Source organism: Leucoraja erinacea, chromosome 1 (assembly GCF_028641065.1).
Source record: "Leucoraja erinacea ecotype New England chromosome 1, Leri_hhj_1, whole genome shotgun sequence".
In the NCBI taxonomy this organism is placed as follows: domain Eukaryota; kingdom Metazoa; phylum Chordata; class Chondrichthyes; order Rajiformes; family Rajidae; genus Leucoraja; species Leucoraja erinaceus.
The window spans coordinates 25,747,690-25,773,205 of record NC_073377.1 but is presented as its reverse complement, the minus strand read 5'-3'; the positions used below and the strand labels follow the sequence as shown (position 1 = coordinate 25,773,205).

The window sequence follows — 25,516 nt, the reverse complement described above, 5'->3', positions numbered from 1 at the left end:
TATCTACATGAGATTCCACCTTCACGTAATTGTGCACAGTTATTCCCAGATCCCTCTGTTCAACTGCATTCTTCAATTCCCAACCATTTACCATATACGTCCTATTTTGATTTGTCCTGCCAAGATGTAGCACCTCACACTTATCAGCATTAAACTCTATCTGCCATCTTTCAGCCCACTCTTCCAACTGGCATAAATCTCAATAACCAAAAGTCCTTACCTTTCATCCCATCAGTCGTTGCATACAACACATAATCATCTGACATTTTCGCCACCTCCAACGGGATCCCACCTCTAGTCACATCTTGCCTTCTCCACCCTTTTCCGCCTTCGCAGATACCGTTCCCTCCACAACTCCCTGGCTGAGAAGTTGCTGGAATTGGGGCTCAACACCCCCCTGTGTGCCTGGGTCCTGGACTTTCTCTCCACCAGGCCCCAGGTAGTAAAGATGGGTGGAAATACATCAAAGTCCCTCACCCTGAGCACAGGATCCCCCCAGGCTTGCATCCTCAGCCCCCTATTGTACTCCCTGTACACACATGACTTTGTGGCTAGGTTGAGCTCCAACTCGATTATCAAGTTTGCTGATGGCACTGTGGTGGTGGGCCTGATCTCAGACAACGATGAGAAGGCCTACCGGGAGGAGGAGGTTGATCTGGCACTCTGGTGTCAGGACAACAGCCTCCTCTTGAACATCCAAAAAACTAAGGAGCTGATCGTGGACTTTAGGAGGGCACATCATCCGAGGACGTACACTCCATTGAGGATAAATGGGAATACTGTGGATAGGGTGAACTGTTTTAAATACCTGGGAGTCCACATATAACCATATAATATAATATAACCATATAACAATTACAGCACAGAAACAGGCCATCTCGACCCTTCTAGTCCGTGCCGAACACGTATTCTCCCCTAGTCCCATATACCTGCACTCAGACCATAACCCTCCATACCTTTCCCGTCCATATAACTATCCAATTTATTTTTAAATTATAAAAACGAACCTGCCTCCACCACCTTCACTGGAAGCTCATTCCACACAGACACCACTCTCTGAGTAAAGAAGTTCCCCCTCGTGTTACCCCTAAACTTCTGTCCCTTAATTCTCGTCATGTCCCCTAGTTTGAATCTTCCCTACTCTCAGTGGGAAAAGCTTATCCACGTCAACTCTGTCTATCCCTCTCATCATTTTAAAGACCTCTATCAAGTCCCCCCTTAACCTTCTGCGCTCCAAAGAATAAAGCCCTAACTTGTTCAACCTTTCTCTGTAACTTAGTTGCTGAAACCCAGGCAACATTCTAGTAAATCTCCTCTGTACTCTCTCTATTTTGTTGACATCCTTCCTATAACTAGGCAACCAAAATTGTACACCATACTCCAAAATTGGCTTCACCAATGCCTTGTACAATCTTAACATTACATCCCAACTTCTATACTCAAAGCTCTGATTTATAAAGGCCAGCACACCCAAAGCGTTCTTTACCACCCTATCTACATGAGATTCCACTTTCAGGGAACTGTGCAAGTTATTCCCAGATCCCTCTGTTCACCTGCATTCTTCAATTCCCTACCATTTACCATATACGTCATATTTTGATTTGTCCTGCCAAGATGTAGCACCTCACACTTATCTCTGAGGATATGACATGGACATCACACGCTGCAACACTCATGAGTAAAGCAAGGCAGCGCCTTTACCACCTCAGGCAATTGAGGAAATTCAGAGTGTCTCTGAGGATCCTCCAGTGCTTCTACTCAGCGGCTGTGGAAAGCATCTTATCCAGAAATATCACGATTTGGTTTGGGAACTGCTCTGCCCAGGACAAGAAGGTTCTACAGAGAGTAGTGCGTTCGGCCGAATGCACTATGGGAACTTCACTCGCCCCTCTACAGGAACTATACATCAGATGGTGCAACTCCAGAGCTAATAAGATCATGGGAGACCCCATTCACCCCTGCAACGGACTGTTCCAGCTGCTATGGTCAGGCAAACGCCTCCGTTGCCATGCTGTGAGAACGGAGAGGTTGAGAAGGAGTTTCATTGAGGCCATTAGGACTGTAAACTCCTGTCTCACCAGGGACTAACTTTATTGTACAATTCTCCTGCTTTTTTAAATTGCTGCTTTTTTTTCCCTTTTTCCTTCCTCCCACAATATGTAATATGTAAAAGAATATGTGATTCTGTTCCATTCTGTTTGTAGTTTGGTGTTTGTTTGTTTGTTTTTGCACAAAGTCCGCGAGCATTGCCACTTTTCATTTCACTGCACATCTCGTATGTGTATGTGACGAATAAACTTGACTTGACTTGACTTAACTGGTTAACTCATCCCTTCCACCCAAACCATCCCTTCCCCGGGTACCTTCCCCTGCAACCGCAGGAGATGCAACACCTGTCCACATACCTCCTCCCTCAACTCTATCCAGGGACCATGACAGTCCTTTCAGGTTAGGCAGATGTTCACTTGCACCTCCTCCAACCACATCTACTGTATACTTTGTTCAAGATGTGGAGTCTTATACATCGGTGAGTCCAGACATAGACTGGGCGATCATTTCGCTGAACACCTGCACTCAGACCACCTGGACCTACCTGATCTCCTGGTTGCTAAACACTTTAATTCTCCTTCCCATTCCCACACTGAGCTTTCTGTCCTTGGCCTCCTCCATTGACAGTGAGGCTATGGTATGAATATTGATTTCTCGCACTTCAAGTAACCCCTGCACTCCCTCTCTCTCCATCTCTCCCCCACCCAAGTCACACCACCGTCTCTTTCTCACCCAACAAACAGCTAGCAATAGCCTGTTTCTTTCATCATTGTTACTTTTTTGCATACTTTTATTCATTGTTCTATATCTCTCTACATTATCGTCTATATGTCTCATTTTCCTTTCCCTGACAGTCTGAAGAAGGGTCTCGAACCGAAACATCACCCATTCCTTCTCTCCAGAGATGCTGCCTGTCCTGCTGAGTCACTCCAGATTTTTGTGTCCATTTCAGGTGGGACTAGTGTAGCTAGGACATTGTAGGCTGGTGTGCGCAACGTGGGCCAAAGGGCCTGTTTCCACACCGTATGACTCAAAACTTACAGTTCCCCTCCTTTTCTGGTTCAAATACCAGAAAAGTAAGTTCAAAGAAGTGAAGCAGGTATAACAAACCATCAATATTTTGGTAAGACTAATAGCAGCATAGAATAAATCACTCGTAGAGATGACTGAAATAGTGTAAATTAGATTTAAAGGTTAATTCTGGGTAAACAATAGGCCAAGTAGACACAACGCAATTGCTTATGTAATCATATAATAGATTCAGGATCAGTTCCTGTGGATTGGAAGATAGCTAATGTTATCACACTTTTCAAGAAAGGAGCGAGAGAGAAAATGGGGAATTACAGACCAGTTAGCCTGACTTTGGTGGTGGGAAAGATGCTGGAGTTAATTATTAAAGAGGTAATAATGGGGCATTTGGATAGCAGTAAAAGAATTAGTCCACGTCAGCATGGATTTATGAAAGGAAAATCATGCTTGACTAATCTTCTGGAGTTTTTTGAGGATGTGACAAGTAAAATGGATGAAGGGGTGCCAGTGGATGTAGTGTATCTAGACTTTCAGAAAGCCTTTGATAAGGTCCCGCACGGGAGACTGGAGACTAAAATTAGAGCACATGGTATTGGGGGTAGGGTTTTGACATGAAAATTGATTGGCAGACCGGAGTTGTACTTCCGGTGGCGCTGGTGCCAGCAGCCTCCACCTACAGCCCGGTATCTTTTTGTTTTTTTGTTTATTTTGTTATGTTAAAAGTGTATTTTTTTGTGTTTTTATGTGGGGGAAGAGGGCACGGTGCGGGGGATACCGTCCTTCAGCCGCTTCCTGGTGAGGACGCGACTATTATTCGAGTCGCGTCCTCCCCCCCCCCCCCCCCCACAGCGGCCTACCTACCTGGATTGGCGCGGCCTTTCCTGCCGGGATCGGCCGGAGCTCCAGCAGCGGCGGGACAGCGCTGGAACATCGCGGGGCTGGCGATGCCTTACCGGGGGTCGCCGTCTGGAGCCCGGAGTGCTGGACCTGCTGCACCGACATCCTGGAGCTGTGGTTTGCGGAGCTCCCAACGCGGGCGGCGCTGATGGACAGCGCGGGGTCCTGTGACTCTGCCCAGCTCGACCTGTGGACTCAGGAGCTGCAGACTCCGGCAGCGGGAGGCGGCTGATCAGAAGGTCCGGGCCGCTGAGGAGGAGGATGCTCACCGTCGGGGCTCGGCGTCAGCGTTCCACCAGCCCGGCGTGAGGGCCTGAACATCGGGCCACCCGGGGCGGCGACTGCAGGTGCTCGGAAGGCCCCGACTACGGATGGACACGGAGGGGAGGCTGGCTGGACTATGGTGCCGTCCTCACCTGGGTGCCATTTATGTTATGTTGTGTTGTGGACTTTTTGTGTTTGTGCTTTTGTTACATTTTTAATTCAATTTCAATTTTATTTTTTTAATGTTTTATTATTTATTTATTATTTATTTTTATTATTTTTCTTGTGATTTTTTTTAACGATACTGCTGTACGGGAAATTCATTTTGTTGTCTCAAAGTGAGGCAACGACAATAAAATTTAAATACAAGAATACAATACAATACAAGCAAAGAGTAGGGTAAACGGGTCCTTTTCAGAATGGCAGGCAGTGGCGAGTGGAGTGCCGCAAGTCTCGGTGTTGGGGCCGCAACTGTTTACCATATATATTATTGATTTGGAAGGGGGAATTAGGAGCAACACTCCCAAGTTTGAGGATGACACAAAGCTGGGTGGCAGTGTGAACTGTGAAGAGGATGTTAGGAGGTTGCTGGGTGACCTGGACAGGTTGAGTGAGTGGGCAGATGCGTGGCAGATGCAGTATAATATAGATAAATGTGAGGCTATCCACTTTGGCGGCAAAAACAAGGGGGCAGATTATTATCTCAATGGGGTTAGGTTAGGTAAGGGGGAGGTGCAGCGAGACCTGGGTGTCCTTGTACACCAGTCACTGAAAGTTGGCGTGCAGGTACTGCAGGCAGTGAAGAAAGCTAATGGAATGTTGGCCTTCATAACAAGAGTATTTCAGTATAGGAGTAAAGAGGTTCTGCATAGGGCTCTGGTAAGACCACATCTGGAGTATTGTGTTCAGTTTTGGTCTCCTAATTTGAGGAAGGACATCCTTGCGATTGAGGCAGTGCAGCGTAGGTTCACGAGATTGATCCCTGGGATAGCGGGACTGTCATATGAGGAAAGATTGAAAAGACTAGGGGCCACAGCCTTAGAATAAAGGGGAAGCCATTTAAGACTGAGGTGAGAAAAAAAAGTTTTCACCCAGAGAGTTGTGAATTTGTGGAATTCCCAGCCACAGAGGGCAGTGGAGGCCAAGTAACTGGATGGATTTAAGAGAGAGTTAGATATAGCTCTAGGGGCTAGTGGAATCAAGGGATATGGGGAGAAGGCAGGCATGGGTTATTGATTAGGGACAATCAGCCATGATTACAATGAATGGCGATGCTGGCCTCCTCCTGCACCTACTTTCTATGTTTCTATAGCAATAAATTGGAAAATTCTGGTTATTTAGAACCTCTTTCAAAACAGAATGTCCAATGGCATCTCACAATAGAGTTGTCAAAGATGAGGTGCTTAGCCATAAAAGATGATATTGGAGCAATTGTCAAACGTTTTGCCAAATATGGAGATTTTAGTAAAGGAGGGAAAGGGACAGAGAATTATTGGCAGCATATTCCATAGAGCCTATGGCTTAGACATCTAAAGGCATGAACACCAAAAGTTGGTGCAATAAAATATGAGGATGAATGAGACCAGAATTAGGGGACTGTTGGTGACCTGGACAATTAAAGGGCAAGAAGAGATGATGTTGTCAGGAGGGGCACTTCATGGAATGAGGATTATAAAATTGAAGTATTGATTATCTGGGAGAAAATATCGTTCTCTAATCAGAAAGGCAATTCTGGGGTGTGGAAAATCAGGAAGGGAGGTTTCAGCAGGTGATAAGCTGAGGCAAGAGCAAAATTGTGCTATTTTACGTTGGTGGAAAAAACTGATCCGGAACGTCATGGGTGTGTGATCCAAAGTTTAGCTGAGGGTGCAAAATATGTTACCATGATGGCAAACAAACTGGTGCAATGTTAGACAGTTGCCAGGAAGAGACAAGGGAAGATAGAGGGAGTACAGAGAAGGGAGTATAGTGCCATAGAGGGAGTACAGAGAAGGTTCACCAGACTGATTCCTGGGAATTCAGGACTTTCATATGAAGAAAGACTGGATAGACTGGGCTTGTACTCGCTAGAATTTAGAAGATTGAGTGGGGATCTTATAGAAACTTACAAAATTCTTAAGGGGTTGGACAGGCTAGATGCAGGAAGATTGTTCCAGATGTTGGGGAAGTCCAGAACAAGGGGTCACAGTTTAAGGATGAGGGGGAAGTCATTTAGGACCGAGATGAGAAAAACATTTTTCACACACGGAGTGGTGAATCTCTGGAATTCTCTGTCACAGAAGGTAGTTGAGGCCAGTTCATTGGCTATATTTAAGAGGGAGTTAGATGTGGCCCTGTGGCTAAAGGGATCTGGGGGTATGGAGAAAAGGCAGGCACAGGATACTGAGTTGGATGATCAACCATGATCATATTGAATGGCAGTGCAGGCTGGAAGGGCCGAATGGCCTATTCCTGCACCTATTTTCAATGTTTCTATGTACGAGAGTCCAAAGCCAATACTTTGACTTACCAAGAGCCACAGAGAGCAGAGAAGCAGGCTCTTTGGCCCACCAGGACCATACAAGCATCTATTTACAATAATCACACCTTGACCCCATTTTATTCTCCTCACATTCCCATTAACTTTCCTTACATTCTACCACTTACCAATATAAAAGGAACAATTTACACTGGCCAATTGACCAACTAACCCAAACATTGAGGCAGCATGGTGGCGTAGCGGTAGAGTTGGTGCTTTATTGTCCTTGCAGCACCAGAGACCTGGGTTCAATTCTGGCTATGGGTGCTGTCTGTATGGAGTTTATATGTTCTCCCCATGAACGCGTGGATTTTCTCCGAGATCTTCGGTTTCCTCCCACACTCCAAAGATGTACAGGTTTATAGGTTTGTAAATTGTCCCTAGTGTGTGTGTGTAGGATAATGTGCAGGGATCGCTGGTCGGTGCAGACTCGGTGGGCCAGAGGGCCTGTTTCCGCACTGTATCTCTAAATTAAACTAAATCTTTGGGATGTGAGAGGCAACCAGGGCACCTGGAGGAAATCCATGTGTTCACAAAGGAAATTTCACACAGATAGTGTAGAGGAGGTTGAGGGAGAAAATGTGCTTGCAGGCTGAGAATGCAGAAGAAACATAGATTGTCTTTGCCAGTATCCTACCTGAACAAAATGTGATGACTTTAAGCTTCCAAAAGGATATTTATAGTTATGTTACATACTCTTCAGGAACACATTCCACAATTGTTGAGATTCTGAAATAGATTTAAGCCTACCTGGCTCAGGAAAGGTCAGTATGATTTTTTTTTTTGTGGTGTTCCCTGTAGACATCAGAAGGGCTGAGAACATGAGAAAAGTTTGAGGCCCAAAATTAAAAGAAAGGAATTTTACAGGTACTCAGCAGATCAGGCAGCATCTGAGGAGAAACGTAGCTAATCTTTCAGGTTAATAAATGTCCATGAGATAGATGAATAAGCGGAGAGATTACGAGTGATTGTGTTTTACTTCCTTTAAACCATTGAATGCAAATCAAATATTCCAAGGATTATGTCACTATTAGTTTCTTTATTTTATCCATTACCGTACTATTCAAAATTAAAGGGGCTGTCCCACTGCGGCGACCTAATCCGCGAGTTAAGATGAGTGTCTCGACCCAAAACGTCACCCATTCCTTCCCTCCAGAAATGCTGCCTGTCCCACTGAGTTACTCCAGCTTTTTGTGTCTATGATGTTATTTAAAATAATTTGTGTTGGTTTGGTATCCATAGTAGGTTTTTTTAAATATAATATAATATATTGTTGAATTGGTATTCCACATTTATACAATCTTTTTTGTTTTATCTGATACTATACAGGCCTGCCTGGTCCTAAAGGAAGCTCTGGGCCAAAGGGACATACAGGACCCCCAGGACCACCAGGATCCAGAGGACACATGGGACCTATGGGCCCATCCCCTGACCTATCTCATATTAAACAGGGAAGAAGAGGTCCAGTGGTCAGTATCCATTTTCAGAAACTATTCTTTGCCTGAACTTAATTACTTAATAAACCAAAGCATCTGAAATGCAATAGCGGGTGTTGGTCAATTCCCACAAGTTATTTTTCCACAATGCAAATGAAGAGAATCCTCAGCAAAACATTAAAACTTCAGTGATATTTCAAATACGGTCAAATGTTATGTGCTATTAGATTGCTAATAATTTGTGCCGTATTTTTTTTTAACCGATTTATGTCTGAATAGAATTGATGTCACTGAAGCAAGACCAGGCAGGTTGAGTGAAATAGTTTTTATTCACAGAAAACAAAACTCAAACTCGTAAAAAACGCGTGCCTAGTTGAGGTTACAAACACAGCTCCTGTCACTGGGAGGAGCGGGGATAACTGATTAAAAGCCCGCGAATGAACCCCCGCGGTCATGTGACCATGCCGACCAATGACGAGGGTTCTGACTACCCAGCCCCACCACTAGGTGCCGCTACAACACTACCAGCATTACAGTGGAATGGGGTTACCTTGATTAAAATGTTCATTGTGGCCATGAAATAAAAAAACTCAATGAACAGTTATTTTTAGCTCACCAATGGCCCCTGCCAATTTTAGTCATAGATTTAATCAGCATGGAAACAGGCCCTTTGTCGACGAAGTAGCCCACCTGAACAGGTCCCATTTGTTTGTGTTTGACCCATGTCTCTCTGAACCTTTTCTATCCATGAAATTGTCCAAATATCCAATATCCAGAGCTTCCTGTAAAATTCAGCAAGATCTGTAGCTTATAACTATTGAGTCTGTTTTCATTGCAATATGAATGGCTTTTATTAATGCAATGGCAAATATTCTCTCAGATTGGTTAATTATGCCAATGCTATTTCAGGTAAACCTGCCCCACCCCACACCTATTAACCCTTACCTCCCTCTTCTACCCAGCTTTCCTCCCAATTTACCTTCATTTCCAATCCTGCTCTGTCACCCAATTTTTCACCCCCTCCACCTCCTCCATCCGCTTATCTGCCAACCCTCCCTGCTCCATGTCCCCCAGTTTAATTCTCCCTCCATTTCTTTCTACCTTCTAATTCTAGGTTTATCTCTCCATCTTCTTTAATCATCAGATTCCACCATTTGCACCCTGTCATCTTATCTCCGCTTATCCCTCCAACCTGTGTTTTATCACCTCCCTTCTTTCTCCCACCTGACTCATCTGCCATGTAACCACTCCTTTCCATGTTCCACCTCTCACCTGCCAGTTCTTACCCCATCCCTTCTCACCTTTTTCTGCCAGGTATCTCCCCAATACTCCATCATTGTGAAGAAGGTTCCTGACACAAAACATCGCCTGTCCATTTCCTTTCACAGATGCTGCCTGATTTGCTAAATTCCTCCAGCAGCTTGGCTTTTGAACAAGATTCCAGCATCTGCAGTCTTGTGTCTCCATGGATTGAATTGTTTGCCCTCCACCGCTCTCTGTTTTTTTTTACCGAATCCCCCAAAAAATCAAAGTGAGCTGCCAGAATCAGAATCTCCTTGTACATTTTTACCGCCCCAGCAATGACCAACAATCTTCAATAATCTCCCTTATTCAGAAATCAAAACACTGCAGATGCTGGATATCCTAAACAATAAACACAATGTGTTGGTAATGCTCAGGTCAGGCAGCATCAAACGCGAGTTAAAGAGTCAACGCTTCAGTAGATCTGAGTATTACCTATACGTCCTGTTTTTATTTCATTAACATTTTCCTTGTTTACTTTTTATTATTGCCCCTCCTTTTGAAAATCCTTAGTGGCTATTTAATGAATAAAAGATGTATGTACAGAAATTGCTCTTTATCAGTATTGGTCAAATTAAGTATAATTTTATTTCAATTAGGTTCCCTTTTTTAAATCTAGACACCCAAGGAGTTTTTTTTTTCATTCAAGAGGTGTGGAGTTTGCCAGTAACACCAGCATTTATTGCCCAAACACTATTCCTCCTGATCCAAACAGACAGTTAAGAGTTAACCACATTAGTGGGACTTGCATCACAATGAATGGCCTTCTCCTGCATCTATTTTCTATGTTTCTATCTGGGTCAAATCACTAAAGGATAGCAGACTTCCTTCCCTGAAGGTCAATTTAAAAACAAAAATACAGTAGTTTCATGATTTCCATACCTGGGGCTAGTTTTGCTTTTAATTTCTGGTTTTATCTGATTACCTGAATTTAAAATGCCCAGAAGCTTATGTGGAATTTGAACTTGCATCAATGGATGGTGATGGGTGATCTAGAATTTCGGTAGCTGGTGTGGTAACTAAACCATAATGCTACTGTAGTGGGTAGGAAGGAACTGCAGATACTGGTCTTAAACCAAATATAGACACAAAACGTTGGAGTAACTCAGCAGGACAGGCAGCATCTCTGGAGAGAAGGAATGGGTGACGTTTTGGGTAGAGACCTTTCTTCAGATCAGGGGTCTCTTCTTCAGACTCTGAAGAAGGGTCTCGACCCAAAACGTCACCCATTCCTTCTCTCCAGAGATGCTGCCTGTCCCGCTGAGTTACTCCAGCTTTTTGTGTCTATGCTCCTGTTGTGGAGTCCACTGATTATAATTCTGTGACATTATTACCATACTTTTATAATCTTTTATCAAGATGACATTGAGATTCTATTGCTTGCTCCATTTATATTAGGGTCCACCGGGAGCATCAGGAAGAGATGGTGCCAAGGTAGGAAAAGCAGCCCACCTGTTTTACAATGGTAGGATGAATTATCACAAAGCAACGCGTCTTTATCCTAATTAAATAAAAAATCATTTTACTAACATCACCACTCCTGACAATGGTGCATATTCTCGGCGCACTGATGATCACTCTGTTTTGTATACTGCATGACATTGCCACATTAAAAATACCAAAAATTTGAAAAATCACCCATCCTGAGTCATGTCAAAAGCATTTCCATGCCCATCATACTGAGAGCAGAACAATAAAACTCTTAAGGGCATGTCCCACCAGCATGCGATTGCATGCGTCTAGCGCGACCAAACGTGGTCGCTTGAGTCGTACGGCCTTGCGGGGTCGGTTCCATTTCGATCGGCGGAGGCATATGGAGTTGTGCGAGGCTGGTCCCGACATCGCGCGGGGCTGGTCCCGACATCGCGCGGGGCTCCAAAAATCTTGCACTCTCCGAAAATCCCGCGCACCAACGGCCTGTCGGCCCGCAGGCGCACTGAGGGCATAATTGGAGTACTGCGTGCAGTTCTGTTCACCCCATTACAGGAAAGACGTGCTGGCTTTGGAGAGGGTGCAGAGGATTTTGCCTGAGTTAGAGGGTATCAGCTACAAAGAGAGGCTGGATGGACGGATTGTTTTCGGAGGTTGAGGGGCGACTTGATAGAAGTTTATAAAATGATGAGAGACAGAAATAGGATGAACAGTCAGAATCTTTCCCCCATGGAGGAAATGTCCAACACTAGAGGGCATAGCTAGAAGCCACAGAGGCAGCATCACCGGATGAATTTAAAAGAGAGTTAGATAGAGCTCTAGTGGCTAGCGGAATCAAGAGATATGGGGAGAAGGCAGGAACGGGGTACTGATTGAGGATGATCAGCCATGATCACAATGAATGGTGGTGCTGGCTTGAAGGGCCGAATGGCCTCCTCCTGCACCTACTTTCTATGTTTCTAAGTTTCTGAGATGAGAGGGCAACAGTTTAATGCAGATGTGCGGGACAAGTTTTTTACACAGACAGCATTGGGGGCCTGGAATGCACTGCTGGGGGTGGTGGTCGCAGATAAGATAATGATGTTTAAGAGGCCTTTGGATAGGCACAATGAACTGCAGGTAATAGAAGGACATGGATCATGTACAGCCAGGGGAGATCAGTTTAACTTGGCAGCATGCTCGACACAAATATTGTGGGCTGAAGGGCTTGTTCCTCTGCTGCATTGCTCATGTTCTATGTACAACACTGTTAAAATATTGTCAACTGATAGGTGATCCTCCTATTATCTTTCACTCCCAAATCCAATCGAGACTCAATCTAATAAAGTGTTCATGGGTCTTCTGCTGGAAGGATTAGCAGAAGAATCTGATCCACAGCTTTCTATCTCCTCTCATCTCAGAGAAGTTCTTGTGTATTTTTGATTTATTTAATTACTTTTAAAGTGGCGTTGGACAATTGTGACATTTTTCTGTCAAGGGAATTGTGGTATTATGCAATAATAGTGTAAGGCTGGGCAGACGGGCACTAGGACCCTGTGTGACAGAAGCCAGGCTCCAGTAACCGGATGTGACTGGAACCCTGGGGTGTGGGCAGTTAGGGAGTTGCCTGGGCTTGCACACGAGGCTGTTGCTGTTGCTGCTATTGTACAGAGTTGTTAATTAAAGATATACTCTGTTTACGTCGTCGTACGAGCCTTATTACAAGCATAACTCGACATGGTGTCAGAGCTGGAAGACCTGTCCCTGATCTAAGCATGCAAAATAGAAATAAAATAACTTACACGTTACCATACTGTGAACTATTCTTTAGCAGGCTGTGTTCTTCAAAACTTAAACTCTCAGGTTTCAGGTAAATGTAACAGGTTTACAGAACAATTTCACACCACATTTCACTCTCTCTTTTTCTTTATTGTAGAAAACAGATCAATAAATCACAAATCAAGTCTCTTCGGCTTTCTAACCTCTTTCCCACACCTAGTCCACACAGTCTCTGTGGTGGGACCCTCTCCGCTGGGTGATGCTGTCACTGGTGGAGCTGGCTCTGGTGGAGCTGGCTCTGGTGGAGCTGGCTCTTCTCCCACCGGTGGCTCATCCGCGTCGACTACCTCACTGTTGGTCTGCAGCGGCACCAAGTGCTGCCGGTTCCTCCTCAGTGTGCCCTGAGGCACCTGGACGATATAAGAGCGAGGGGTATTGTGTGTAGATAGCACTTTGCCCTGGACTCGTGCATCGGTGATCCACACATCCTCCCCAGGTACTAGTGGCTCCAGATTACCTGAAACCTGAGAGTTTAAGTTTTGAAGAACACAGCCTGCTAAAGAATAGTTCACAGTATGGTAACGTGTAAGTTATTTTATTTCTATTTTGCATGCTTAGATCAGGGACAGGTCTTCCAGCAAAAGGGCAGAATAAACCCCTTAAGACCTGCAGAGACAAAGGTAGTCCACCCTTTGTTCTCAAAGAAAGGGAGACGTGGTTGTAAAGGAAATTTATCGTCAGCCTTAGTCCTTTAACTAAGTCTTTATTCAACACTACTCACACACGTTCCAGTACTAACCACAACTGGTCTACACACATACTGGAACCTAACAGGGAGGGAACATGCAGATACTACAGTTATACTACAAAGTGTGGGAGGGTCAATATGATAATGAGGTAGTTACATATATGGTTGCATGCATAACCATCTACATCCCTTCCCGTAAGATAAACAACAGCAGCAGGGTGATTATACAAACCTGCACATAACAACAATAACAGTTATCGAACATCCTAAAACTAAGCATAATCGCCATACCGATCTGGGGCCCGCACAACTCTGCCAGAGCGGGTCCGTACAGCACCCTCACTCCCCTCCCCCAAAGAGAAGGCAGGGGCAGAGAAGAACGGGGAAATGGAACAGGCGGCAAAACAGGTGGAGGACTAGAAACCGGCGGGCTGAGAGACGAACGAGAAGGGGATGATGAAGTAGGAGAACTGACAGGTGAAAATCGGGGAGGAGATGCACCGGCAGGAGAACAGAAACCAGGAGGCACAGAAGTAGGCAGACCAGGGTCACGAACTACAGCAGGGGTAGGTGGCACAACCCGAGGAGGAGAGACAGGCCATGGAGAGGACGTCTCCGGGAAGGGAATCGGGGGAGCAGGCTCACTGACAGCCAACAGATGTTGGCGACTGCGACGGTACACAGTACCCTCGTAATCCACTAAATATGAACGGGGCGAGTCAGCAAGCCCTACAACAGTTGCAAGCTTGGAAAACCCGGTGGGTGTCTGCATACGGACAACCTGACCCGCGGAAAGGGAAGGCAGAGGGCGGCAAGACTTGTCATGGGACCGGCGCTGGATCTCATGGCGTTGAGAGATACGGCGGTGGACCGCATCAGGGGGGCGAACCACCGGGATCAGCGACTGCTGAGAGATTGGCATAGGTGGGCGGAGGACACGAGACATGAGTCGTTGAGCAGGAGAACCCAAAACCCCATCCCTAGAAACATTACGCAAATTTAACAGTCCTTGATAAAAATCACAGTTAGACAAACGAGACTGCTCCAACAATGTCTTTGCGCTGCGCACAGCACGTTCAGCCAGCCCGTTACTCTGAGGAAACTCCGGGCTGCTAGTGTAGTGAGCAAAGTTCCACTTAGTAGCGAAGGCAGCAAATTCGGCACTGGTAAACTGCCGGCCGTTGTCAGTCTGAAGCTTGACCGGGGAACCAAAGGTAGCGAAGTGACGGCGCAGCTTCCCGATGACCATCTCCGAGGTGATGGTGGGAAGAAGGTCCACATCAAACCAAGACGAATATGAGTCAACAAGCACAAGATAGTTCTTCCCACGCCATTCAAAGATATCTGCAGCCAGTGAAGACCAAGGCATGTCAGGGGCCGTCTGCTGTAACAGGGTTGCACGTCAGAACATGGTGTCAGAACCTGTCAGAATGGGAACGGCCGCACGGCAGCAGGCAGAGAGTGGGGCTTGCAGGGCCAACCACGCAGAATGACGGCAGACAGCTGTTGCAAGTCAGGGTCAGCAGCGGTGTGCTCGATCAGGCACTGCAACTGCTTTGAGGGGACGAAATTCACATTGAGAACATGCAGGTCAGATTGTTCATAAGGATGCTGTGCGCAAGAGGACAGAGGTGCCCTTGACAGGGCATCGGCAACATGCATTTCCGTGCCCCTTCGGTACACAATGTCAAATTCAAACCGCTGCAGCTGTAACATCATTCGCTGCAGACGGGCCGGGGCAGCATGAATGGGCTTATTCAATATCGTAACCAGCGGCTGGTGGTCAGTTTCAACCGTGAACCGTACACCATATAGAAAGTCCCGAAACTTTGAACACGCAAACACCACAGCCAGGAGCTCCTTCTCGATTTGAGCATACCTTTGTTCCGTGTCAGTCATGGTGCGAGAGGCAAACGAGACAGGTAGCAGAGAATCACCATCATAGAGTTGCATGCAGGCTGCACCGAGGCCAAAACGAGATGCATCGCAGGTCACTACAATTGGGAGCCTGAGGTCAAAAAATCGGAGCACCGGTGTGTCAACCAGCATTTTCTTTAAATTGTCAAACGACTGTTGGTGCTGCGGGCTCCACGACCAGGCAACATCCTTCTTGGTCAGGAGGCGCAACGGCGCACTGAGCTCGCTGAGACGCGGGACAAACTTGCCCAGATAGTTCACCATCCCGAGAAATCTTTGCAGACCAGCAACATCCACCGGTGCGGGAAACTCAGAGATAGCAGTAGTCTTAGCAGGGTCGGGCTTCAAACCCTGAGAGGTGAAAATGTGGCCAACGTAGGACACCTCAGACAGTCGGAACCTGCACTTGGATGGGTTCAGTTTGAGGTTTATCTGGCGTGCACGGTCAAGGACCCTGCGGAGATTCAGGTCATGTTCCGCAACATCCCGGCCATACACAAGGATGTCATCTACAATGATAGCACATGGGAGCCCGGCAAACAGCTGCTCCATAGAGCGCTGGAATACTTCACTGGCCGAGCTTATCCCGAAAGGCATTCTGAGGAACTTGTACCTCCCGAAAGGCGTAGCGAAAGTTGTCAAATCAGTCGACTGGCTGTGCAGTGGAATCTGCCAGAAGGAACTTCTGGCATCAAGAACAGAAAACACAGTGGCTTGCCCAACCTGGGCAGCAACGTCATCGACAGTCCTCATAGGGTAGTGGGGCCTCTTTATGGCAGTGTTCAAGTCCTTCGGGTTGATACAGACCCGGATCTCATTCTTGCCTTTTTTTAGGGTTGCAACCATCGTGGACACCCAGCTGGTGGGCTCGCTGATAGCTTCCAGGACCCCCAAATTCACCATTTTGTCCAGCATAGCTTTGACTTTATCTTTCATCGCGAAAGAAACCCTATGAGACAGACGGCACACCGGGGTAACTGAGGAGTCAATAGCAATCTTGTAGACGAGTGGCAGCTTTCCCAGCTGATCATCAAAAAGGTTGGGGTAATCAGAGACATGGTCCAGCACCACCCGTACCTCATGGACTGTACTGTCAAAAACAACCAGGCCCAGATCCTGGCAAGCCTGATTACTCAGTAGAGGCACACAATCACAATCCAGCACAAAAAACGATAAGTCACGAGATGTCTTCTGTAGCTTGCAGTGGAAAGTTACCCACCCCACAGGTGTCAGTTCCTCCCCACCGTAGGCTCTGTGGGGAGGAACTGACACCTGTGGTTGTCACCATCTACAGTGGTATTATGCAATAATAGTGTAAGGCTGGGCAGACGGGCACTAGGACCCTGTGTGACAGAAGCCAGGCTCCAGTAACCGGATGTGACTGGAACCCTGGGGTGTGGGCAGTTAGGGAGTTGCCTGGGCTTGCACACGTGGCTGTTGCTGTTGCTGCTATTGTACAGAGTTGTTAACTAAAGATATACTCTGTTTACGTCATCGTACGAGCCTTATTACAAGCATAACTCGACAGGAATAGATGAAATATGGATTAAAAAAAGATTCTGCTATTCAAAGAAAACCAGGGAATGACCTAACCTCACCCTTTCTTATTCTAGCGTAAATTTGTAGTCAAAGGAATGGAAGGAATCATGAAAAGTTATTAACAATCTATACATCCTGATGGTTTGTTGAGTGAATACAGCACATGGTATTGAAAGAGACGAGGGATAGGAAGAGAGTCCCAGACTAAATCCTTGGCACGCACTTTAAAGCCTGGAAAAGCAGCCTTTCCTCAGCTATAAATCAGCAAAAAGAAAATCATTGCAATTGCTGGAAATTTGAAACTAAATCTGGACACTCTTTGCATTTCCACCAGTACTTGTGGAGAAACATATTAAATCCTGTTTCTGAGCGGGGAGCACAAATTAATTTCCCATTCTTTGTTCGATTCAATAATCCCCACTAAAAAAGTACACATCCAGGATCAGGAAGTGGTTTTGATGTCCTTTGTTGTAGGTTGGCCAACTGACAATCATTTTAACATCACCTATAGTGAAGTTCTTTGAAAGATTGGTAATAATCCAAAATCTAGACAACTTGCAATTTACATACTAGAAAAATTGATCTACGAGGAAATAGCACACCATCTCTCTTGTGTTACATTCAGCTCTCAATCATCTTCACAATAGGACCTGTGTCAGGAGGCTATTTATTGTGTAGGAAGGAACTGGAGATGCTGGTTTAAACCGAAGACAGACACAAAAAGCTGCAGTAACTCAGTGGGTCAGGCAGCATCTCTGGTGAAAGGGAATAGGTGACATTTCCGGTCGAGACCCTTCTTCAGACTTCAGGGGAAAGATATAGACGGTAGGAGAAATGAATGGAAGATAAGCAAAAGCAACGATGATCAAGGAAATGTGTGGCACACAATAGGCTCTTGCTGGTTGTGGGCTGGGTGAAGTCTAAAGAAAGGTCTTGAACTGAAACAGCACCCATTCCTTCTCTCCAGAGATGCTGCCTGTCCCACTGAGTTACTCCAGCATTTTGTATCTATCTTCAATTTAACCAGCATCTGCAGTTCTTTCCAATACGTAAAATTGTCCCTAGTGTGTGTAGATTAGTGTACAGGGTGATTGCTGGTAGGTGCAGGCTTGGTGGGTCAAAGGGCCTGTTTCTGCACTGAATCTCTAAAATCTAAAGTCTAAAGTGATGTTGCTCAGCCTGGCATGGCGACTGCTCTGCACTTGACAGCCTAAACCTGCAAAGAGAGGTGAATACTGCCCAGGCTCGTCACTGCCTTCCATCCAGCATCAGGAAGGCTGGAAGTGTCAAGTATGCCTGCAACCCTGGAAATTCCCTTTTCTCTCTTCTACCTTTTGGTAGATGATACAGGACCTTGAAAACCCAAATGTTCGATCTTAAGATCAGTTTCTTCCCCACTGCTGATCAACTGCTGAACAAATCACTTCCTTCACTTGTCCATTCCCAGAGATGCAACTGTGTAGTCTTATGGCCCTGTCCCACTTAGTCGATTTTTTCGGCGACTACAGGAGACTATGCGGTCGACACATGGTCGCCACATGTTCGCGGGTGGTGGCCGGGAAAGTCACCTTCACGGTCATGAGGAGTTCCCGCATTCTGGGAACTAGTCGCGGCCTCATTATGGTCGCCGTGAATTTTTCAACATGTTGAAAAGTTAGCGGCGACCAGAATTAAGCCTCCATGGAGAGTAGCGAGAATTCCCATACCGTAGGTGGGTCGCCAGGAGCTCCTAGTGGGTTGCCAGGAGGTCGTAGGTTGTCGTTGGTTCTCTTAGGTTGTAGCCAATGCTGACCGGTGAATTTCATTGGCTCAATGGGAAAAAAAACGTAACAGTAATTTTCAAGGATAACTGACTGGTAATGTTAGTCCACCGAGATTCACAGCTGTGTATCTCTGGCTTCTTAAAAGTTGGCTCCACAACGTCTCTCCTCCCCCTCCTCCCCCTTCTCCGCCCTTCTCCCCCCCTCTTTTAAAGGACTTAAGTGACCCTTCCCGTACACTGTGCTTTCACCGTCTTAATTACAGCGCCAACGTTCCTGTTCATCGTGATGTGTGTCTGTATCTCATTGGCTTTGCACTGTGTGAATTTCACTCAGACGGCACTCCCCCCACTTGCCCTGTCCCCTTCCTGCATAACTGGCTGGTGAAGGAAGCGATGTGTGTGTGCGTGTGTGTGTGCGTGTGTGTGTGTGTGTGTGTGTGTGTGTGTGTGTGTTCCACTCTGACAGTGGCCATTCCAGTCGCCGGGTTTTCAGCAACCGGCTACGACTTGACAGTCGCCGGCAGTCACCTGAAAAATCGCCCGTAGGACAGGCCCATTACTCTTAACTCAAGCTCATTCAGTTATTCCTTATTCAGTGTACATCAATTTTCGTTGCACAACTTCAACACTACAACATTGCACCATTTGTACTCATCATTAGATTTATTGTTATTTTTATCACCACCCTATGAGCTTCATGTGAAATTTTAACCCTGTGTCTTTCTATATGGAATCTGCCTGACCTGCTGAGAATTTTTGTTTAATTTTAGTATCTTTTTTACTTCAGTTTCCCACCCAGCAGCTCCCAGATTGACAGCAGGCTGCAGCTCTGGGTTAGGGTGGGGCTCCAGGCACTTCACGCTGGCTCGGAAAAGCAGCCAACATAATCCAAGATTTGTCCTGCCCCGGCCATTCCTTCTCCCCAAACCCATCAGGCAAAAGATACAGAAGCTTGAAAACACCCTCCACTAGATTCAGCAGCAGCTTCTTTGCTTGTATTATCAGGCTTCTGAACAGTCCTTTTGTGAGCTTGGGTACTGTCTGATTCACCTCTACCTCATTGCAGACATTGGATTTTGGTGCATTACAATGCTGAGAACAATATTCTGTGTCCTAGTGTCATAGAGTCATACAGTGTGGAAACAGGCCCTTCAGCCGGCCCAACTAGCCCACACTGGCCAACAATGTCCCAGCTACACTAGTCCCACCTTGCTGTGTTTGGCACATATCCCCCCCATCCCTGTCCTAACTATGCACCTGTCTAACTGTTTCTTAAACGTTGGGATAGTCCCAGCATCAACTACCTCCTGTGGCAGCTTGTTCCATACACCCACCACCCTTTGTGTGGAAAAAGACACCGCTCAGATTCCCATTAAATCTTTTCCCCTTCACCTTGAACCTATGTCCTCTGGTCTTCGATTCCCCTACTCTGGGCAAGCGATTCTGTGCATCTACCAGATCCATTCCTCTCATGATTTCATACACCTGTGCTCTATATTTTCCCCTATCTATTGTACGTGAGCTGCTCTTGATTGTATTTATGTATCGTATATCTGATCTATTTGGATAACATGCAGAACTAAACTTTTCTTTGTAACTCAGTTACACTTAACAATAAACTTAAACCTAAATATTTGAAGATAGCCAATGAACCATTCTTGTAGCGCTATCCATCTAATCTATATGAGGCTCCAAGAACTTCACATCATGAGTATACTCTTTGTAACAGACCAACAATAACTGGAATTTGTGCTTATATCTGATAGGCAGTGACAGCTCTTTCACACATGTCTTACATACCACCATAGGTGAAATGTTGTTTGAGGGGCTGGGAGAAGGACTCGTGCTCACGCTGTCCCACGCAGGTGCTAGGATCGGCCCTACTTGCTGTACCCCTGGCAGCTGATGCCTCTGTGAGCTTTCAGCCTCCCCAGAGCCACAGGAAATGAAAGTTGCAACTCATAGATAGATAGATATAGATATGCCATTTATTGTCACTATACATGTACAATGAAATTAAAAGCTGCTCGTACTCAGTTCATACATATAATTTAGTACAAAAAACAAGAAACAGAAAACAAAACCAGAAGGGAGAAGGGGGGGGGGGGGGGATAGGTCCACAATTCTGCGGCGCTATATACATATATACAGATGGAAGTCCGGGTGTTGGGCTGTGAAGTCAGTGCATGTGTGAATTTGAATTAAGAGTAGTTATAATTTTCGGAAAACAACTATTCCCGAGTCTATTTGTCCTGGATTTGATGCACCTATAGCGCCTTCCAGAGGGCAGCAGGTCGAACAGTCCAAACGCAGGATGGGAGCTGTCTTTGATGATATTCCTTGCCCTGCTAAGGCAGCGGGAGGTGTAGATATCCATCAGGGAGGGGAGAGGGCAACCAATGGTCTTCTGTGCTGTCCTAGTTACCCTCTGAAGCCTCTCCCTGTCTGCCATGGTGCAGCTGCCATACCATGCTGTAATGCAGTATGTCAGCAGGCTCTCGATGGACGAGCGGTAGAAGGTCAGCAGCAGGTTAGAGTCCAAGTTGCGCTTCCTGAGGACCCTCAGGAAGTGCAGCCGCTGCTGAGCCTTCTTGATGACCGCTGTCGTCGTGTTGTCTGTCCAGGGGATATCAGCAGCGATATGGACGCTGAGAAACCGGAAGGTGTTGACCCTCTCCACACACTCGCCGTTGATATGTAGGGGGACTAAGTCGGTGCTGTGCCTCCTGAAGTCGACAATGAGCTCTTTTGTTTTCCTGGTGTTCAGAGCCAGATTGTTTTCTGAGCACCAGGTTGTCAACTTCAGGACAGATAGAATGTATAGGAAGGAACTGCTGATGCTGGTGGACACAAAAAGCTGGCAGCATCTCTGGAGTGAAGGAATGGGTGACGAAGGAATCGAGACCCTTCTTCAGACACTTCTCATGGATAAAATGGCTTCCAAAAAATAATGACTAGAAGCTTATCTAAATAATATCATTCTGGATTCATCTTCCGAAAGCTGAGTTTCCATCAGGTTTGGATTTGTTGTTTCATGGTTTCATGCAGCCCTCTACCCTCTGCTCTCAGTTGATCTTTCCATAGACCTTCTTCTTCTTGCGTATGGCATGCACAGCCTAAAGTTGAACGACAACTTGTTCTGTTTGATCTTCTGTTTGTGTGCGCCAGGTTGATTGCATTAGTCGAAACAGGGTGGACCACGTGAAGGTTGCAAGGCTTCATAGACCCATTCCTAGCAAAATGTATCTCTACTCACTCCCACTTCCACTGCCTGTATTTCCATGCACCAAAGAAGGAGCAAAGGGCCAAATAACTAAAATAAAATCCACCGTCTTATCAATGGAACTTATCCTTTCTGTTTAACATCACAAATTGCGTAGATGCTAGAAAATCAAAGACAGTAATAATCATTGTCTTACCTCATTACAGGGTGAAAGAGGTGCACCGGGACCAAGGGGATCTCCAGTAAGTGAAACATATTCAATGTGTATTGATTTGATTTATAAAAGGAAAGCTATAATTTTACACTTTAAAACTGTACTACCCTTTGGCAATATAAAGGCATGTAAGCAAAGGAGAAGGACCTGCTTTGTGCTATTTATATAATTCCCTATCAAAATGCACCATATACAGAGGACACATTTCCACATTCCAAATGGGAAGCCCTGCTAGGGAGCCAATAGTATGTTGCTGATTGCTGGCCTAAACCTAGGTATGTTACAAAACCTACCTGAATCGTGGCTGAGCATCTGCCCTACCCCGTGTGCATGTTTTGGCGCTGTTTAGAGGGGGCGGGTTTAAAACGCGATTTTTACTAGGCTGTTGCAATCGAAAATGTTCAGCCTAGTAAATCATTAACGGAAAATCGCTGAAAGACCCCGTCGCAAAAAGTATTATTAGTTTTTATGGCCTTGTATAATAGTTATAGTAGTTTAAAAATCACTCTCTAAACTCGCAACCTCTCGCAGGCCCAGGGTTTTATAAAGCAACCAATTAAAGGTTATTTAAACCTTATTTTTACATTAAATGGGGCTTCTTCAGAACCCTGTATATAAAATTTTCTATAGCGAGTAGTTCATTTTGGGCTCTTTATATCCCGCAGTATTTTTCTGGGCACTTGAGGGCACAAATCCAGCGCAATGTGAACGTTCTAAACCAGCGCGTTCACAGGATCCCACTAGAAAGCTGATTTAAATGGACTTTAATTTACAGCAATTGAACACTAAATTCCTTCCATTTGGCCTATAAATTGATGTAAATGAGATTTAAAAATCATGTTTTATTGTGAATTATTTGTGAATATTATTTGGACACTTGGGCTATTTAAAAATGTTAATTATTTATTAAGAAATGGATAGATGTTTAGATCTAGTAATTGAAGTTTGAAATTAGCTACAATTGGGTAACTAACTAATTATATGCTTTAATTTCAGGTCATCCATGTAAGATTATTTTATATTTGTTTCAGAATGCTTCAATCTATGATAACTGAAAATTTCATTCAGTTCTCTTAATTTTTAAGAAGGTTATGGGCTTTTGACTGTCCACGATCACAGCTTTTTTGTTATGTCCATAGAAAATCAATAGGGAACAAGATGCTAATTTCCGAGTATGAAAATGGCCATAACTTTTCTATTACTTGAGATATGAAAGTGAATTAGGTGTCAAATTAAACTTATTGTTATGCTTTATCTGATGGGATAAATTGCAGACTTGATTTTTTAAATCTCAACATTTTGTAACATTGCTACTAAACCCACCCAAGAATAGTTACGCAAGCAAGAAAGTACACACACAAGCATGTACGCTTAAAATATCTACTGGCCCCACATGATCGTCGATGTCACCAGAAGGATTCAAAGATGTCTTTTAAAGTTTTAGGAGCCGATTCATAATATAATTACAACCTGTGAATGGAGATCACACCTTAAAATCCTCCTTTATATTAGAAGAGAAGTACCTGGGATGTACATTATCTCTATTGCAGCACAGCTTTAATGTAAAGGAAGATCAATAAATTTGCAAGCTTGGACTTACCATCATCAGGATTGGAAGGCAATGCAGTTCCTATTCTAAATGGCAGACGCATCAACTCCACCAAGGTTATTGGATGCTGCCTCCATGTGAATAAGTGAGCACAGCTCCAGATGAGAGCAGGTATCTCGTCCATGTAAACCTCAAGAAGATGGCAGTAGATTGATGGTGGGAGATGAGCAGTCCTTGTGGTGTAAATGTTGGTATTTATCTCATCATTGCTCCATGTGCAAAAACATCAGATAGGCAAGTTAAAATGAGCCAGCCATTATCTAAGCCAATTTTCAGTGCCCATCCTTAACTGCACATAAATCATGGTGTTTTTTCACTCCTTAAGATGCATTGAATCTGAAGTGTACTTGAACTGGGAAGGGAATGGAGGATTATGGTCTGAGCGCAGGTATATGGGACTAGGGGAGATTATGTGTTTGGCACGGACTAGAAGGGTCGAGATGGCCTGTTTCCGTGCTGTAATTGTTATATGGTTATATTATATGGTTATATTATAAGCAGAAACAATAGGCCACAACACTTCTCTGGCATGTTCCACCATTTAGTAGAATTGTAGCTAATCCCAATTAAGCAAAATTATTACAACCCCATCATAAACATTTCCAAAAATATGATATTTAAAGCCTATCAGGTTGTGCATTACACAAACTAATATTTAGAAATTGTTGATTTCAGGGTCCACCTGGCTCCTTTGATTTTTTGCTTCTGATGTTGGCAGACATTAGAAATGACATTGCAGAGCTCCAACTGAAGGCTTTCGGCCGTGGAAATCGTGCCACTGTGGAGGAGCAACAGAGCCATGAGATTTCTGACTGGGGATCAGGTGAAGACCACAGACACCGAGGTCCATCACAGGAACGGCCAAAGAGACCAGTATCATGGAAGTGAAATGGCTTTCAAAACTGTTTTGCAATTATTTTCCATCGGGACCAGACTGAAGGGATTGAACCAGTGAGGATGTAATAAATTTTGGTCTGCTGTTGTAGAATTTTTATTTCATTAACAGTGTCACAGAAATACTTTTATCAAAGATAATAATTAAGATAAGGTCTAGACCTTTAACATAGTTCCATTATATGGTAGAACAGTTTGTCAAATTCCAAACAAATCTGTTACGTTTAAAAGTTCAGATTTGTGGGAGAAAGAATTGTCCCTAATGTGAGCAATTGCGGTATCTTGCTTCTGTCGCAAAAAAATAGTTTTGTTCATGTCTTCTGTATTTAGGAATTGCTACACTTTTATAAATAGGTTGTACCAGATTGTTCACCATACCTGAAATTGCAAGGTAGGTTAATAAAGTCCCTCTGTACATTTACTTTCCCTCAGAACAGTAATCCTGCAGCCTGATATAATACCAAGCAATTTCTTCAATTCAACTTGCCACCATTTTTAAGCAACCAAACCCATGGCCTTTGTAGATGACATCTCATATTTCTTTAAATCATTAAAATATGGTGAGAGAATTGTCAGATATTGACTGACAGAGCCGCACAATGCTTTTCATTGCATTTGGTCTGAAGGACCTAATTATTCTTCCTCCACCTCAAGCCTTTCCACTTCTTGAAGGAGAACTTTATTCATTTCCCGCCCCTCCCCCCCCCCACCCCCCCCCCCCCCCCCTTTTTCTTTGGGCATTGAGCTCATCTTCTGCATAATCCCTTTGGGTTATTATGTACGTTGGTAAGCATTATTGGCCTTTATGCCGTCTAGAAAGCTAAAGTATTACAGCACATTTTCTAAAATATTCCGCTAAACAGCTTCCCATTTTAGCAAGCAGAAGCCCCACATGCTTTGTATTCGAGCATTCGCCCATACATCAG

General features: G+C 44.9%; 1 protein-coding gene across 1 annotated transcript in view; it reads left to right on the top strand.

The window, feature by feature from the left end:
• The window catches only part of ccbe1 (collagen and calcium binding EGF domains 1), a 353,404-nt gene extending 328,133 nt beyond the window's left edge, over positions 1-25,271 (top strand). Inside the window, exons 8-11 of the mRNA XM_055631149.1 lie at positions 8,087-8,226; positions 10,894-10,929; positions 22,080-22,115; positions 24,372-25,271. Of these exons, the coding sequence (XP_055487124.1) occupies positions 8,087-8,226; positions 10,894-10,929; positions 22,080-22,115; positions 24,372-24,584 (425 nt within the window). The 3' untranslated portion in view covers positions 24,585-25,271. The remainder of the gene's footprint in view (positions 1-8,086; positions 8,227-10,893; positions 10,930-22,079; positions 22,116-24,371) is intronic.
• The last annotated feature ends 245 nt before the right edge of the window (positions 25,272-25,516 follow it).